This window comes from Monodelphis domestica, chromosome 3 (genome assembly GCF_027887165.1).
Source record: "Monodelphis domestica isolate mMonDom1 chromosome 3, mMonDom1.pri, whole genome shotgun sequence".
Taxonomy (NCBI): Eukaryota; Metazoa; Chordata; class Mammalia; order Didelphimorphia; family Didelphidae; genus Monodelphis; species Monodelphis domestica.
The window spans coordinates 214240901-214258481 of record NC_077229.1 but is presented as its reverse complement, the minus strand read 5'-3'; the positions used below and the strand labels follow the sequence as shown (position 1 = coordinate 214258481).

At 35.3% G+C, this 17581-nt stretch overlaps 1 protein-coding gene across 3 annotated transcripts in view; it reads left to right on the top strand.

Annotated features, from left to right (window-relative positions):
* The window catches only part of TPMT (thiopurine S-methyltransferase), a 34295-nt gene that overhangs the window by 5077 nt on the left and 11637 nt on the right, over positions 1 to 17581 (top strand). For 2 of the 3 annotated variants that reach the window (XM_001376208.4, XM_007487895.2), the window contains exons 3-6: positions 7800 to 7892; positions 10384 to 10516; positions 13628 to 13680; positions 14487 to 14561. In XM_001376208.4, the coding sequence (XP_001376245.1) occupies positions 7800 to 7892; positions 10384 to 10516; positions 13628 to 13680; positions 14487 to 14561 (354 nt within the window). The remainder of the gene's footprint in view (positions 1 to 7799; positions 7893 to 10383; positions 10517 to 13627; positions 13681 to 14486; positions 14562 to 17581) is intronic. The other variant, XM_007487896.2, reaches the window with a different exon arrangement.

Sequence of the window (17581 nt, the reverse complement as noted above, 5' to 3'; positions counted from 1 at the left end):
ACCTGATGGAAATTGATTTTCATCCTTCTCCTGAAATTGATTCTCTGTTTCAAACTGGAATAAATTTTGTTCTTAAAAAAACAAGGGGGCAGTTGGGTGGCTCAGTGGATTGAGAGTCAGGCCTAGAGACAGGAGGCCCTGGGTTCAAATCTGGCAAGTCACTTGACCCCCATTGCCTAACCCTTACCACTCTTCTGCCTTGGAGCCAATACGCAGTATTGATTCCAAGATGGAAGGTAAGGGTTTAAAAAAAAAAAAGGAAAATTGGGAATAAGAACTGGGTGGAGGGGGAAATTGAGTAATTCAGTTTTCTAGGTTTCAAGTGTCAGTAAAACATCCAGGTAGAGAGGTCCAGCAGGCATTTGAAGATGTATAACTATAATTTAGGAGAGAATGTATGGCTAGATATACAGATATGGGAGCCGTCTGCATAGATATGGTCACTGAACCCTTGGAGCAAATAAAATCACCAAGAAGGAGAATGGAGTTAAAGAAGATGAGACGGCAGAGGGCATAACCATAGGGGACATAAATATTTAGGAGACAGAAAGAGGACAAATGAGTATTGATTTTGGACCCAATATTTCAAGCAAATAACATCCTCAAGGTTTCTCAATTTTCTTTATATTAGCTGGTGATTCATCCCAGAAATAATTTCTAATAGTGGCCCTTATTATCTTCCTGTTGTTGTTGAGTTGTTTTAATTGTTCCTAACTCTCTATGACCCCATTTGGGGTATCCTTTGCAAAGACACTGCCATTTTATTCTCCAGTTCATTTTATAGATAAGGAAACTGAAGCAACATGCTTAAGTGACTTCCTGTCCAGCAGTAATCAGCCCTATTCTGTATAGCAGGAAGAAGGAGGGAGGGACCTGAAGAATGTATTAAAAACAATAAAATTTTGAGAGCTTTAAAAAAAAGCTAGTAAGTGTCTGAGGCTAAATTTGAACTCAGGAAGATGAGTTTTATGACTCCAGACCTGGCACTCTGTCCATTGTAATACCTACCTGCCTCCTATCTTGTATTAGCACATACTAAAGTAAAAGAGTTATTGTAGAGGATCTACTAAAGAAGGGATGGCTCAGTAAAGGAATTTCTGCTTACTTAGTCAACAAGCATTTATTAATCATTTACTATGTACCAAGAACTATGGTAGGTACAAAGGATACAAAAACAAAAAATGAAGCAACCTTTACTCCCAAGGTGCTTACATTATATCAAGGGATATAATTAACGTATTTCTTTGACCATCTATATATATATATATACATATATATATTAAAATAAGAAATATAATTTAATAAATACAAGGTAATTAAGAAGAGAAGACACTAGCATCAGGAAAGGCTTTCTGTAGACATTGGTACTTGGGATACATCTTGAAAAAAAGGTCTTCTCAGAGGCAAAAGTAAGCAGTGAATATATTCTCAACATAGGAAAGGCTCACCTCAAATGTACAAAGTTAGGAGAGGGTGTGTCATGTAAGCCAGTTTGCCTGGGCCACAAGAGGATTGTATAAGATGTATAAGATAACTGGAGTCGAGTTATGAAGTCCTTTAAAAGCCAAACAGATTATAGAACTAGAAAAAATACAAACAAAATTCATCTGAAAGAACAAAAAATCAAGAATATCAAGGAAACTAATGAAAAAAAATGTGAAGGACAGTACCAGATCTCAAACAGTACTATAAAGTAGTGGTCATCAAAACAATCTGGTACTGGTCAATGGAATAGAGTAGGGGTAAATGACCTCAGCAATCTAGTGTTTATAAACCCAAAGATACCAACTATTGGGATAAGAACTCGCTATTTGACAAAAACTGCTAGGAAAATGGAAAACAGTATGGGAGAAATTAGGTTTCAATCAGCATCACACCCTATGCCAAGATATGGTCAAATGTATGTGATTTAAACTTAAAAAGTGATATTATAAGTAAATTAGGGGAACAGAATAATTTACCTGTCAGATCTTTGGAGAAGGGAAGAATTTATGACCAAATAAGAGATAGAAAACATTACAAGATGTAAAATGAATAATTTTATTATATTAAATTCAAAAGTTTTTGTACAAACAAAACCACTATAACCAAAATTAAAAGGGGAACAACAAACTGGGGAAAAATTTATAACAAATTTCTATGATAAAGGTCTCATTTCTCAAATATATAAAGAACTAAGTCAATTTTATAAGAATCCAAGTCATTCTCCAATTGATTAATGGTCAAAGGATATAAATAGGCAGTTTTCAAATGAAGAAATCAAAGCTATCAATAATCATATAAAATCATATAAAAAGCTATCAAAAATCATTAAAAAATATACATCACTCTTGATTAAAGAAATGCAAATTTAAACAATTCTGAGGTGCCCCCTTATACCAGATTGGCCAATATGACAGTAAAGTAAAAGGATAAATGTTGGAAGGGATGTAGCAAAATTGGGACACTAATGTGTAGAATTGTAATTTGATCCAATCATTCTAGAGGGCAATTTGGAATTATGCCCAAAGGGCTATAAAAGAATGCATACCTTTTGATCCAGTAATACCTCTACTAGGTCTGTATCCCAAAGAGATTTTTAAAAATGGGAAAGGACCTTTTTGTACAGAAATATTTATAGCTACTCTCTTTGTGGTGGCAAAGAATTGGAAACTAATGGAATATCCCTTATTTGGGAAATTACCACCAAATTGTGGTATATGGCAGTGATGGAATACTATTTTGCTATAAGGAATGATGAACAGGATGACTTTAGGAAGAACTGGAAAAGGCCTCAAAGTGAACTGATGCAGAGTGAAATAAACAGAAGCAGGAAAACATTGTACACAGTAGCAGCAATATTGTGGAATGATCAAATGTGATAGACTTTGCTATTGACAGCAATACAATGATCCAGGACAATTCTGAGGGACTTATAAAAAAGAGAAAGAACTGTTGCAGTAAGATTGCAGATGGAAGCGTATGATTTATCATTTGTTTATTTGGTTATATGTTTTAGGGTTTTGGTTTTATAAGATTATTCACTTATAAAAATGAATAATATGGAAACATTTTGCTTTATATTACATGTATAACCCAGATTGAATCGCCAGCTTTGGAGGGGTGATGGAAGAAAGGAAGAAGAAAATTTGGATTATATAACTTCAGAAAACTCGTGTAAATTTGTTATTAAAATAAAAACAATTTTGAAGCTAAACAGAAGAATTTATATTTATATACAAGTGCCATTATTTTCTGAGTACAAGAGTGGCATGATCAAATCTGTGTGAAAGGAAAATCAGAGTGGCAACTATGTGGAAGATGGATTTAATATGTTAGAGAATTGAAAAAGTGGGGTTAGTGAGATATATTATAGGAAAGTTGAGCTAGGAGGAACTTTTTTCTTTTCTTTCTTTTTTTTTTAAACCCTTACCTTCCGTCTTTGAGTCAAGCTCCAAGGCAGAAGAGTGGTAAGGGCTAGGCAATGGGGGTTAAGTGACTTGCCTAGGGTCACACAGCTGGGAAGTGTCTGAAGCCAGATTTGAACCTAGGACCTCCCGACTCTAGGGCTGGCTCTCAATCCACTGAGCTACCCAGCTGCCCCCTTAGGAGGAACTTTAAAGGCCATCTAACCCAACTATCTCATTTTAGAAATAAGGAAACTAAAGTCAAGAAGAAGGGAAGTGATGTACCCAGGTTCACACAGCTTGTAAAAGTCTGAGGTAAAATTTGAACCCAGATTTTTCTAACTCCCAAGTCCACATCCCTGCCTTCTCTGCCCAATGGCTTCTTATGATAAGGGCATAGAGTATGGTACAAGAGATCTTGTGAAGGTAGAAACAATAAGATTTCACAACTGATTAGATATGAGGGATAAGAGAAAAAATTGAGATATTGGAAGGATGGTGGTGTCCTTGGCAGATTTGGGAAGTTTGTTAGAGTTTTTAGGGGAAAGACAGTAAGTTCTATTTTGTACATGTTGTGTTTAATATTCCTCCAGGACATCCGGGTTAAAATGCCAATGAGGTAGCTGGTTTTGTACAGCTGAAACTGAAGAAATAGACTCTTGAGCTATATATTTATATATAAATCCATGTCACTTATTTAGAAATGATCATTAAATCCATGAGAGTTGATAATGTCAATCAAAAAATATTTATTAAGAACCTACTATGTGCCAAATACAAAAAGAGGCAAAAGACAGTCCTTGCCTTCAAGGAATTTTCAATTTTGGGGGGGAGACAACATGCAAACAAATTTATACAAAGCAATATAATTACAGTATAAATAGGAAATAATTAACAGAGGAAAGGCACTAGAATTAAGAGAGGTTGGGAAAGGCTTCTTATAGAAGGTAGAATTTTAATTTGGCTTTGAATCTAGGAAGGTAGTTGGAATAGAGAAGAGAGAGCATTTCCAATTTGGGGGACAGGTAAAGATAAATGCCCAGAGCTGAGAAATAGTGTCTTGTTCTTGGAACAGCCAACAAGCCAGTGTCACTGGAGCAAGAGTATGTGTTGTTTACACTTTGGCATAATCGAATGTAATGGACTTCTCTACTAGCAGCAATGCAATGATCCAGGACAATTCTGAGGGACTTATAAGAAAGAACCCTATCCACACCCAGAGAAAGACCTGTGGGAGTAGAAACACAGAAGAAAAACATGATCAATCACATGGTTCAATGGGGACATGATTGGGGATGTAGATTCTAAGCCATGAGTCTAGTGCAAATATTGATAATATGGAAATAGATCTTGATCAATGACACATGTAAAACCCAGTGGAATTGCTCTTTGGCTATGGGAGGGGGGTGAAAGGAGAGGATCATGTAACCATGGAAAAATATTCTAAACTAATTAAAAATTTTTCAAATAAAAAAAATCCATAATGGAAAGAAAAAAGTATGTGTTATTGAGGAGTAGAGTGTAAGAAGACTGGATAGGTAGAAAAGCATAGTTTATGAAGGATTTTGAATGCCATGGCATTTATATTTGCACCTAGAAGCAATTGGAAACCAATGGAGTTGGGGAGGGAAGTCGCATGAACAGACTTGCTTTTTAGGAAAATCATGGATTCTCATAAAAATTGGTTTCGAGTGGAAAGAAACTTGAGGGAGACAGACCCACCAGCAGGCTATTGCAGTAATCCTGGTGTAAGGTGCCCTTATCAGCTCCTAGGGATTGAATTACCACCTCCATGCTAATGAATCTAAAACCTATCCTACCCTAGTCTCTCTGCTGACTTCCACTCTCATATCTCCAACTGCCTTTCAGATATCTCAAATTGGATGTCCAGTAGGAATCTTAAATGGAATAGGTTCAAAATGAAACTCATTACTACCCCCCAACCCCAACTAAGCCCTTCCCTCCACTTCTTTATCTTCTCTCTTGCCGTAGAGGGCAACTACATCCTCCAAGTCCCTCAGACTAACAACCCTCAACTCCTCATTATATTTCAGCTGTCATATCCAATCTGTTGCCAAGACCTGTCAATTTTGTCTTTGCAACATCTCTCAAACACATCTTCTCTCCTGTGACTGCTAGCACTCTAGTGCCAGCCTCATCATCTTACACCTGGATTACTGCAATAACCTGCTGATGGGTCTGTCTCCCTCAAGTTTCTCTCCACTCCAACCCAATTTTTATGAGAATTTGTGATTTTCCTAAATTTTGGAGAGTAGTTTCAGTGGATAATAAGCCAGATTGTAGGGGTTTAAAGAGAGGGTTTAAGAGAAGAAGAGGAGAGAAAGTGGAGACATCTATTGGAAATGACCTTTTTGAGGAATTTAACTACAAAATGTTGAAGAGAATAATGATAGTAATAAGAGCTACCATTTATATAGTGCTTACTATGTGCCATAGCCCTCTGCTAAATGCTTTACAATTATTGTCTCATTTGATCCTTACATAGTTCTGGGAGATAGGTGCTATTATTAGGCCCATTTTACAGATTAGGAAACTGAGACAGTGATCATATGACTTGCCCAGTGTTATATGCAACTAGTAAGTTTTTGAAGCAGGATTTTAACTCATGTCTTGACACCAGGATCTGTGCTCTATCTTCTGTGCCACCTTGGTGCTCTCAGGAGATACAGGACAAAGTCATCAGGGATGTAAGGATCAAGTGAGGAATTTTTTTTCAAGCGAGGATAGGAAAGACATAAGTATGTTTGTCGGAGATAATAAATGAACCAATAAACAGGGAGAGATTAAAAATAAGTGAAAGTGTGAGGCTGACAAAAGGAACACTGGTAGATGGAATGGAATGGATGGAACAAGTAGAAGGACTAGCTGTGGTAAGGGGTAAGGACACTTCATCGTGAAAATATTTTTTAAAAAAAGACTTAGAATAGTTTGGGAGTTTGGAAGCTTGATATAAATGATTAGCCAGCAGAGGAGACTGAGAGAGCAGTACACTAGGACATCTACTCTTCTAGGAAGAAAGGAAAGAAAATAGTTTTGCAAGAATCCAGAAAGGAGAGTTTCTAGGAGCAGAGGACAGTCAAAAATAGCTAATAATAGCTAGGATTTATATAGCATTTTAAGGTTTGCAAAGCATTCTATATATAACAACTCATTTGATCTTCAAAATAATCCTGTGAGGTAGGTAATATTAACCCCATTTTATCAATAAGGAAACTGAGGCCTAGGCAAAGCAACTTGCCCAGACCAAGGGAACATATATAGTAAGTTATCTGAAGCAGGACTTAAATTCTAGTTTTCCTGATGACAGTTCAACACTCTTACTGCTGTACCTATTTCTTGGGGGTAGTTATGAGTATCAAATGAGAAAATATTTGTAAAGCATTTATCATAGTGCCTGGCACACAATAGGTATTTACTAAATGTTTAATTCTTTCCTTCTTCCCTTCCTTCCACTGCACCATCTTACTGTGTCTTAAGATGCATCTGAGAGATTGAGAAAGATATAGATGAAAGATTGACTTATATTTAGGGATTGGATTATCAGTTATAGTTTCACTATAGTATTTATGAAATATTTCTTAAAATCTGAGTACACATTTTGGGAACCCACTACATCAGCAACTGGTCAGTGAAGTGAGGAGCAAGAACAAAATATCAGGTACCTAAATTGCAATGATAAATAGTTATAAACATTCACTTTCCATTTCTTTTATTTCTAGAATCTGTGATATTCCCTGCTCCAATGCAGAGAGCAGTTTTTCTGCCATTTAATAGATGGTTTTTTACAACAATCTGACTAAAAAATGAGTCACCTATGACCTCTCTAGTGATGAGGTCTTTCCAAAGTGATGGTGTCCTCTAGCTGGTACTCAAAGCCCTTCTAGCTTAGTAGAGCTTATACTCCATTGATGTATCCTTCAAGAACCCAGGGTTACCTTTAGATCTCAATGAGACACCAGATTTTAGCAAACTTCATTGATTTTTTTAATTCAGAAAAAAAAAGGATTATGGTGTTCAGGGTTGTTTTGTTAATGTTTTTAATTTTGCTAACAAAGAAGTATAAAAGAGTCCACTGATGAGATAGTTTTTATCTTTTACTGTTTTAATGAATTCCTTTTTTTTTTTATGTATAAAAACCCTTACCTTCCATCTTGGAATCAATACTGTGTATTGGTTCCTAGGCAGAAGAATGGTAAAGGCTAGGCAATGGGGGTTAAGTGACTTGCCCAGGGTCACACAACTGGGAAGTATATGAGGCCAGATTTGAACCTAGGACCTCCTGTCTCTAGGCCTGGCTCTTAATCCACTGAGCTACCTAACTGCCCCCAAATTCCTTTTTAAAATTATTAACATATTTTGTTCATTCTCTCTGTCTCCCTCTCTCTTTTCCAGGTTATTAAGAAAATACATGAATACATTTCTTAATGGCAGGAATGGACTCAGGGTATTTTTTCCTCTTTGTGGAAAAGCAGTTGAAATGAAATGGTAGGAGCAAATGCACACTGGTAATTTTTCCTTTGGTGATAATACGATGGGTTTTTCACACAATTTTCACACAACTCTAAGATCTTTAGAGTACTTTATTATAGAGGAATTTTCTTTATTAAGAGAAATTATATTCCTAGACTGGAATGATAGAGAGATGGTTGTAAGTTGTACCACCACATTTTTTTAGTGTACCCATAAGCAAAAAAAATGCTTTGAAACCAGGAGGAAAGACGGATGTCATGGAGGCAGTTAAAATTAATTGTGGTTGAGATTGATAATATATTAATTAGGTGGTCACCAGGTATTTAATTTCTAAATCCCAAAATGAATTACTAAAGTAAATGGAATTTATGATAGTTTATTTATAATATGTGAAGATTGGATTTAGCTATTTCCAGATTATAACAATGAAGATACTTAGTTTAACAAAATCAGGAATGTCTTGGGAATTCTAAATTACTCCACCCTACTTAGACCTTACTTTAGGGGAAGATAAAGTTGTAATCTCCTCATTGAACAATTGTGATAGTTAAAAGAGTGGTTGGCTTAAACTGTGACCATGGAAATATGGTTTCAAATCAAAAATATAGTGGTCACCATGGGAAAATTCCCAAATATGAAATATACCCGTCAGCTGGGTTTTATAGAGATTTTAATTAATACAAATTAAGGAATTAATGAAAGAGAGAGAATAGGAAGAAACAATGAGAAAAGGGCTAGGCCAGCCTAGGCCCAAGCCCTAAGAGAGAGATCAGTCAGTCTTTAATCCACTCACCACAAGATTTGTCCCAAGCAAGATTCTAGTGTTCAGAGAGACCCACTAGTTCAGCTCCTGAGCTCCACTTCAGCTTCCAAGGTTGAATTTCTCCTGAACTCTCCTGAACTGGTTCAGACAGCACCTTTTAAAGAGAATTTTCTCCTATGTCACCTCCCCTAAGTTCTCACATCTACCAATCACAGTAGACGTTTTCACAGGACTGACCATTCTTAATTCACACCTTCTTTAGTTCTCAACTTCTCTGGGTAGACTAAAATTTCTGAATAAGTTCACACCTCTTTGCCCCTTGCAAGTTTGCAAGTTGCCTGACCTTTATAGGTATATTTTGTATTAGATCTAAAAATAGACCCAGCTTACGGTTTTTTTAGCTTTACTTTAAGTATGGGTTAAGTACTTTTCATTGTTCAGTAAAGAGTTTACAACTTTATCTTCCCCTAAAGTATGCTTAAGTATGGGTGGAGTAGAGTCCTCACATTCCTGATCAAGTACCTTCATTGTTTAAAATGGGGAATGGTCTTAACCAAGTCTGCTGAGGAGCTCCCTCTACCAAAGCAGATGAAAACTTGCCCTTGAATTTAGTATTTGAGTTTCCTGATGGCACCAAGAAATTCAGTGACATCACATATAATACATATTAGAGGCAGGAACTGAATCTGGGTCTTCTGGAGTCAAAGACTGGCTCTCCATCCACTATGCTACACTGACTATAAAAAGAACAATAAAATAAGTGTAGGTTATTATTGTCATATACCATGGAAGGCAATGTGGTAAAACTGGCGCAATGTTGGGTTATGGAAAGAGTATTAGATCTGGGATAAGAACCTAAATTCAAATCTTGCTTATGAAACTCACTATTTCCGATATTGGGCAAATGACTTAATTTCCCCAAGCCTTGCTTTCCTTCTCTGTAAAATGAGGTACTTGGACTAGATAGATTCATTGGGTTCCTTCTAGCTCTAAATGTATGATAATATGATCCTAATATCTTAAAGTTAATGCTGTGCTCATGGTAGGAAGATAACTATATACCAAGAAAAAGGTCCATGTTAGAATATGAGTATTGGGTTTTTTATTTCCCTGGCTTAAAGCCACTGTTATGTCTTTGTATTTGTTCCCATTGAAGGGAGAGGGCTCACCATGTAAGGTCTTTTTGTTCATTGTTACAGAGATGACCACAATAAACTCATTTTCTGCAAACACATGTAGCATTGGGGTCTTATAAATAATTGAAGAAATTAAAGGAATGTGTATTTGTCAAAGACAAATTGTAAAAGAGTTTCTAATACAAAGTGTGCTTTGATATTTGAAATTAATCAACTCTACTCAAGACTTAATATGCATAATTCCCTTCCATTTTGAAGGATATGTAAATTTAGCTTTTCAGTATTCTTGATACATATGGGTTGTTAAATGCATGCAAATAGCCATTGTGTTCTATGTTGACACCTGTCATTCATAAATCTGACTAATCTGAACATAAGGACTTTTGAGATGAAGGTAGATTTCAGCTCACTGTCATTTAAAATCAAATTCAGAGTTCCGATATTGCAAATTTTAAATAGGCATTGAAGAAAAAGTGCTGTTCTCCATTTGTAGAAGGAATTTAGCTCATCTGGCATTATCTCTCTACCCCTAGAAATGCTGATCTGATAAAAACCCAAACAAAACAAATAGAGAACAGATACTAACTGTGCTGTTTTCAACATACAGGTTTGCTGATCTGGGCCATAGTGTAGTTGGAGTAGAAATCAGTGAACTGGCCATACGGGAATTTTTTACTGAGCAGAATCTATCTTATTCAGAAGAATCAATTGCAGGAATTTCAGGAGGCAAAGTATTTAAGGTTTGTTTTGTCTATTTTTGACATAAATACTTACCTATCTCCCTAAAAATTATATACAATTTAAGTATTTTCCAAGGACTGAGTTATATATGAATGGGAAGAATGAAAGGAAACACAATTTTGAAACTCCTCCAACCATTACATAAACACACTCATATACTTTTGACTAAATGATCTAAAGGCTTTTGGGCATTCATTACTTGCCAAAAATAAGTTGCTTCAGGAAGAAACCGTGAAACTTTTCCAGACTTGGACTGCTAATCCAGAACTCTTAAAAAAAAACAACTCTAGCTTTCGTTTTAAAATTGATAGTAAATATCAATTCCAAATCATAAGAGTGGTAGGAGCTAGGCAGGTGAAGTTAAGGGACTTGCTCAGGGTCATACACTGTGAGGTGGTACAGTGGGAAGAGACAAGTCACTGAAACTCTCAGGGTCTGAGGAGATAATGCAATTCTAAGTTTTTTTATTCTATGACTCCAGAATTGACAGGAATCATCCTCTAGCTGACCTGACAATTGTACTGTCCTAACCACATAATTTATCAAACAAAAAATAATGAAAGACAGTTAACTAGGTAGCCCCAGAAGATGATGGTCATGAGCTCAGTCTATGTAAGACATATATTAGCTGTATGACCCTAGGTAAGGTACTTAATTTCTCTTAGTCTCAATTACTTCATTTGTAAAATAAGATGCTTCTTGAACTCAGTGACCTCCCAGCTCTAAATCAATTTACTTTTCATTCTGTGAAAGTATGAGGTAGTAGACAAATTTTAAGATGAAAAGTTGTATGACTTAACTCCTAGGCCTAGCTTGACCACTTAGCCCAGTAGTCCAGCACTTAGCCAGAGCCTCCACATAGTATTAATAAACTGTTATTCATACATGGTTATTGACATGGCTTGACCACCTACTAGCAGTGCAACTAACTGTATAGGTCTGAGACCCAGGGTCCTTCTCTGTAAAATGATGGGATTGAACTAGATTATTTCTAAGGGCATTGAATATTTATTGAGAACCTATAATATGCTGAGTACCAAAAGGAAATGGAGGAGGGGAATTTAAAACATGATTCCTACACTCAAGGAATTTATAATCTACTTAAAGAGACATCCATACACATAAAAACCTTACTAGACAAGACATAATTTATGGCAAGGACATAGTATAGATTTTAAAAATATGTTAGAGGAGAGAGAAAATATGGGGTCTTGTGCAGTGAAGGAAGGACTCTCAGAAGAGGTCAGATTCAAGCTGTGTCTTTGAAGATTGGAAGATTTCAGACAGATGAGGTAGAATCAATGGCTTAAAGATAGGAGTAGTGATTAGACTCAGGGCCTGAAGGGATCTGAGTTCAAATGCTACCCTGATTCTAATTCGGTGACAGTGGCAAATTACTTCACATCCCTTCAACTCAATTTCCTCAGTTTGTAAAATGGAATAATCATACCTATATAACAACCCCACAGGTTTGTCATTAGGATCAATAATAATAATAGCTAATAACTAGCACTTATATGTAGTGTTTACTATGTACTAGACACTGTGCCAAGTGCTTTATTATCTCATTTGACCCTTAAAACAACTGAGGTAAATGGGATCATACAATAAGTATCTGAGGCTGATTTGAACTCAGGTCTTCCTAACCCCAAGCTCAATGCTCTCTCCATTGTGCTAGGGTCAATTAATATAAATGAAGTGCTTCACAAACCTTAAAACAAAATGCAAATAGCAATGAATATTGTTTTGTTTATTGTGAGAATTAAAATTAATATACAATAACTCAAGTATTATATTTATAAAATTTATTAAAATAAAAACTAGAATTAAAAAGGAACTAACTCAAGCTGCAATCTCAAGAAAGAAGAGAAAAGAGGGAGGAGCCCCAGAAAGTTATAACCAATAACATAACAACGCAAACGTGAGGACACAGTGAAAGGGATGCTGGAAGATACAAAAGGAATTCTGGGGAACATAGTTCAAAGGTAGAAAATTTCCACTTTATACATAATCCGGTACTTGGTAAATGGGAGGTGTTAGATTCAGTTCTCTTACATATGCCAAAAGGGACTTAGAACAATACTAACTTTCAGTGAAAGACTTCAGAAAAACTTCAAAGTTTCAATCAGCCTTTTAGTAAACAGATTTATGGTTGTGTATTATTAGCAGAGTTAGAATATTAAAGGAGAAAGCAAGTATCACTAGAATTGTAGCAAGTGTGGAAAGGAAACTAGACTGACAGTTTGTGGGGGAAGGGGCAACTGGGAGTGGCAGTTGGGTCTTGTGACTAGCACTTCCTTCCTGCAGGGGGATGACTTGCTTCCTGGTGTTGGAGAAGAGAGGACTTTGTTCAGCCCAGTCTGAGGCACACCACTTCTTGGTTCAGCCCAAAGATTCAGGCCCAATCACTTCTGAAAGTTAGAACTGTTCTTGTTTGCTTTCTGTGTACTGCTAAGATTCTAAATTAGACAAAGCGAGGACTGATATACAGTAGACAGGAGTGGGACAAACCCTCCACCAGCCTCTGGGGCCTGGCCTTATACTCTGAAGCTAAGGAAAAACTCCAATTCCAACTGGTTATTAAACTTTATATTATTTGAATTCGCAGTCAGATAAGTCGACTATCTTTTCTGGTCATAGAGGGAGCTGAACATCAGTTCAGTCATTCAACGACAAACAGTCCTTATCGGACCCCTGCTGTTTCCTCTCAGCAGGGGGCATCTCCCTCCCTTGCCTCACCTAGCAGTGTTCCCTCTCTCCCCTTAACTCCTCGTTACCCCCATACAAACCTTAAGTTATCCCCTGTTTTCCAATCCTCCATTTCCTTTCCCAATAAATATAACACAAGTTATGAAGTAAGTGATATTATAGTCTGTCCAGACTAATGTACATTTGCAAGCTTTTCTTTTAATGCATCCAGAAAGAGTATTTTTTATGCTAACTTGAGGAACTACTAAAACAAACTAGCATAAAACTATATTGTAGAGATTAAATTTTTTTTTTATCCTTTTAGCTTTTTATCATTCTCTCTGCTTTTCTGGATTTTTACCTACTTTTATTTTTGAGATCACTCATGAAATATTTTTATTTCTGTTTTTTTGTTGTTTCAGAGCTCATCAGGGAATATCACTTTATACTGTTGCAATATTTTTGACCTTCCCAGGTAGGAATAAATTATATGTCTGAAACCACATACCTGGCAAAAAGATCTATAGAGTCTTTTCATCTGAGCTAGATGTATGTTGTAGTGCACACAGAGGATCAATTTGATTTTTAATTCCATATATTTTCTTTTTTTGTCATATGTACAGATATCTTTATTATAGAGTCTTTGACCTTGACTTAAAACTTTCTTTTATAGAAAAAGTTGTGACCTGAGCTGTACAATCTATTCTACCTAATCCCTGGACCTATAACCCAAAAGGAACTTTTTGGTGAAGAGGAAGAGATCTCACCTACCCCACCATATAACTAACTTCCCGATAGAATCCTAAACTGCAATCATATAGGGGATAGGAGCAGAGTTGTCCTTGAGCAGGGCTTTTTCCTTAAATGCCCCAAATCATGAGAACCTTGATATTGATGCCATTGCCCCCCCCCTTTTTAAGAGGGGAATAATTGTCCCCTTTCTCATTCATCTATCCCCTAGTTTTACACAACCATTACAATATGGAATAGAAATAGATTGGGAAGAATTAGAATACCATTACCTCTATCATGAAATCATAGCATTAGCTCTAGAATAAAAACTTTTTCCCAAACAAAAAAAAAAAGCTAATCTTTCTGGACTTGTTTTTCCCATGGTACCCCATCCCTCCCATTTTGGGGAATGAGATGGAACTGTAATTTCACATATATAGAGAACTACTGGTATGAAATTGTCCTGCAGTAATATAAATATACTTTCCTTTACCCTGCAACTTAAAGACTCTCTCCCTTCCATTAAAGTTATTTTTTTTTTACTTGTAGGGCTGATGTTGGCAAATTTGACAGGATTTGGGATAGAGGTTCCTTAGTTGCTATTAATCCAAGTAACCGAGAACGGTTAGTATTTTATCTTGCTTCTAAAATTTGTACTCCCAGAAGGTTTTTTTTTAAAGCAACAATCTTTATACCTTTATTACTTATGAAAAAATGAGAATCATCTCAATTTTATTGGTTTTCCAAAATTCTTTGCTGTATCTTTTGTAGTTTTGCTTTTCTTTTTACTCTTCTAATCAGGAAAAACATAAATATGGTATACTACATTATAATTAAAAGTACTATTTTATAAGATTTTGTTTAATAGCTATGTGTATTTTTATAATTATCAAAATAATACTAAGTAAAAAATGATTATATTATTTAAAGTTAGGATTCTTACCATGTTATTAAATCTTAACTTGATATAGTAAGAGAAGTTGTATAGTATGGCTGCTCAAAAATGTTTGATTTTTTAATGACTCGGTAGGGTTTATTGCCAATTTGAACTTGATAAGTTAAAAGATATCCTCTGAATGCGAAACATAATACCTGCACATGTTTTAGAAATGCATGTGATAGGGGGCAGCTGGGTAGCTCAGTGGATTGAGAGCCAGTCCTAGAGACGGGAGGTTATAGGTTCAAATCTGGCCTCTTCCCAGACACTTCCTAGCTGTGTGACCCTGGGCAAGTTACTTGACCCCTACTTGACACAGTATTGAATCCAAGATGGAAGGTAAGGGTTAAAAAAAAAAAAGAAAAGAAAAGAAAAAAAGAAATGCATGTGATTGATTGATCTCAATATCGTATGTGTATATGTGTGAATGTGGTTTATCCCAGTTTATATGAGAAAATGAACCTCTGCCTAATTTCATCACATCTAATTTCATTCTTTGAGGAAAATCAATGACAAGTTTGAAAAGTAATTGGGGAAAATTAGTTTACACCTGCATAGAAAGGAGAATATCATATAGATCTAACAGTAATATTTACAGATTATAGCTGGACTGAGACAAGGATTTGCTTTAATTTTACTTAATTATTTTCTAACTCTGCTTCCCCTTCTCTATTTTGGCCTTATTTTTTCTTCCCATGACCATGTATCCACCAAATGTCCTTTTGAGAAAAGAGCCTTTTTTTCTGTGTTTTTCTGGATATTATAGGTTTTTTAATAAATCTTGCAATCATATAAAAATATAGTAGTATCCATTTTAAATCCTATTCACTTAACATCATTTTATAGCAGGCCTACCCTATTAAGACATTGCATGGAAATGTTTATTTGCTTTTTTTAGTAGTTCTATGAGCCAGGTTTTAACCATTCCTCTTTGGTACTGTAAAAATAAATGGCAAGACTGCAAAAACTAATATAGCAATGGATTGATTATTAGTTATAAACTGATTTGGATACTCTGCTTGCTGTGCTCACAAAGTATCCTCAGTTTATATCAGTGAAGAGAAGCTCATAAATGAACTTCTCTTCAGGGCCAGGTGCAAGGACGCTAAAGAGACTCTGGTTATAAAAAATAAAATATTTATTGAAATATATAAGGGTAAAAAGGATTTCTAAGGGATTCTAACTCCACCCAAATAAAACCCCCCGGTTCTGCAAGGGATTGCTTCTCCTGTGTCCACAGGCTACACTAATCCTTCCTGATCTGACTAACCCAAATTTTCCCTATTCTACAATAAACTAACACTATTCTCCTTATATTCTTAACTTCACCCCCAAGTTATAAAAATAACAAAGGCTAGCTGGTTGAATCTCAACAAGAATCATGTTAGGAAATCTTAAGCCTTAGCAGGCTCAGAGTCCAAACCAAAGACCAGATCTTTTTTTGGTCTTCTCAGAGTTAAATAATCTATAAAGACAGTAATAGTCAATAGTGTTTCCCAAGTTGGAAAAAAAAAAACACTTAACTCCTTCAGTTCTTTAATTCAGACAATGAGAGAGAGACAGAGAGAGAGAGGCAAAGATGTTACCCCCTCAGAGCCAGAGCCTCTGTGTGTGACTCTACCAACTGCTAGAGACCAACTGCCATACTCAGAGACAGTAACTGTCACAGAAAAAAACCATTAAACTGTCAACATTTGAAATTAACACTGTCTCATATCTGCTTCAAACTCCAATTCTTTCTCAAGCCAGCTTCTCTGCTTCTTATCTCTAAACTAATAAAACAATACTTATTTTCTAATATCATTCTTATAATTTCCCCCCTTTGAGCATATGGAGAGATAAAAAAAATCTCTGCTGTATGCTCCCTATTCTATGTAATTCTAAAGCTATACCTAACCTTATTATTATTATATTTCCTAAAACAAAATAGTCTTAATCTTATACTGCTTATTCTATTCTTATCTATGCTAAACTTACTAGGGATATAAATCAAAGAAAATAAAATTTCGATGAAAACAAGTAATCAATGAAAACATACTTGCACAAATGTAAGTGAAAAACATACAATTACAGAAATTCAAAATGTAAAATGCAAGATGCAGACTTTTGAAAATTTTTTGAAACAAAATAGTTACAAAAAACAATTTATATTTTACAAAAAGCTAAAGTCTATATAAAATAATAACTATGCAAACTGCACCTTTCAAATCCTATTTGAACAATTCAAATGAAACTTTTTACTATGCTAAGACCTTATCCTATCACTAATACAGAAAACCAAAACTAACTCAAAATCAACTTGCTATACTAATAAAATCAAAACTTTGTAACAATTTAACTATATACAAATCTATAGAAATATACAGATCTGTACAATTTCTACACCTATGTATGTTATGTACAAATTATGATAAAAAAAACTATACATAGCATTTACAAACTATTTACATTTTGCAGGAGGAAAATAAACTTTCCCCCTTAAGAGAGTCTAAGAAAACCTTAAAGATTTTCCTTAGAAAGATATGTATGTTTTCCGTTATCTCCTAGGAACACATAAAGTCTTCCTGTGAATTAAAATCTTATTAATTTAATGTATATAATTATTATTATCTTCCCAAGGTGATTTATCTGTATTCATTCAATTCAATGAATACCCATCACCTGGTTAAGATGTTGCAGAGTTTGTGAGAAATGTGTTCTATGTGTG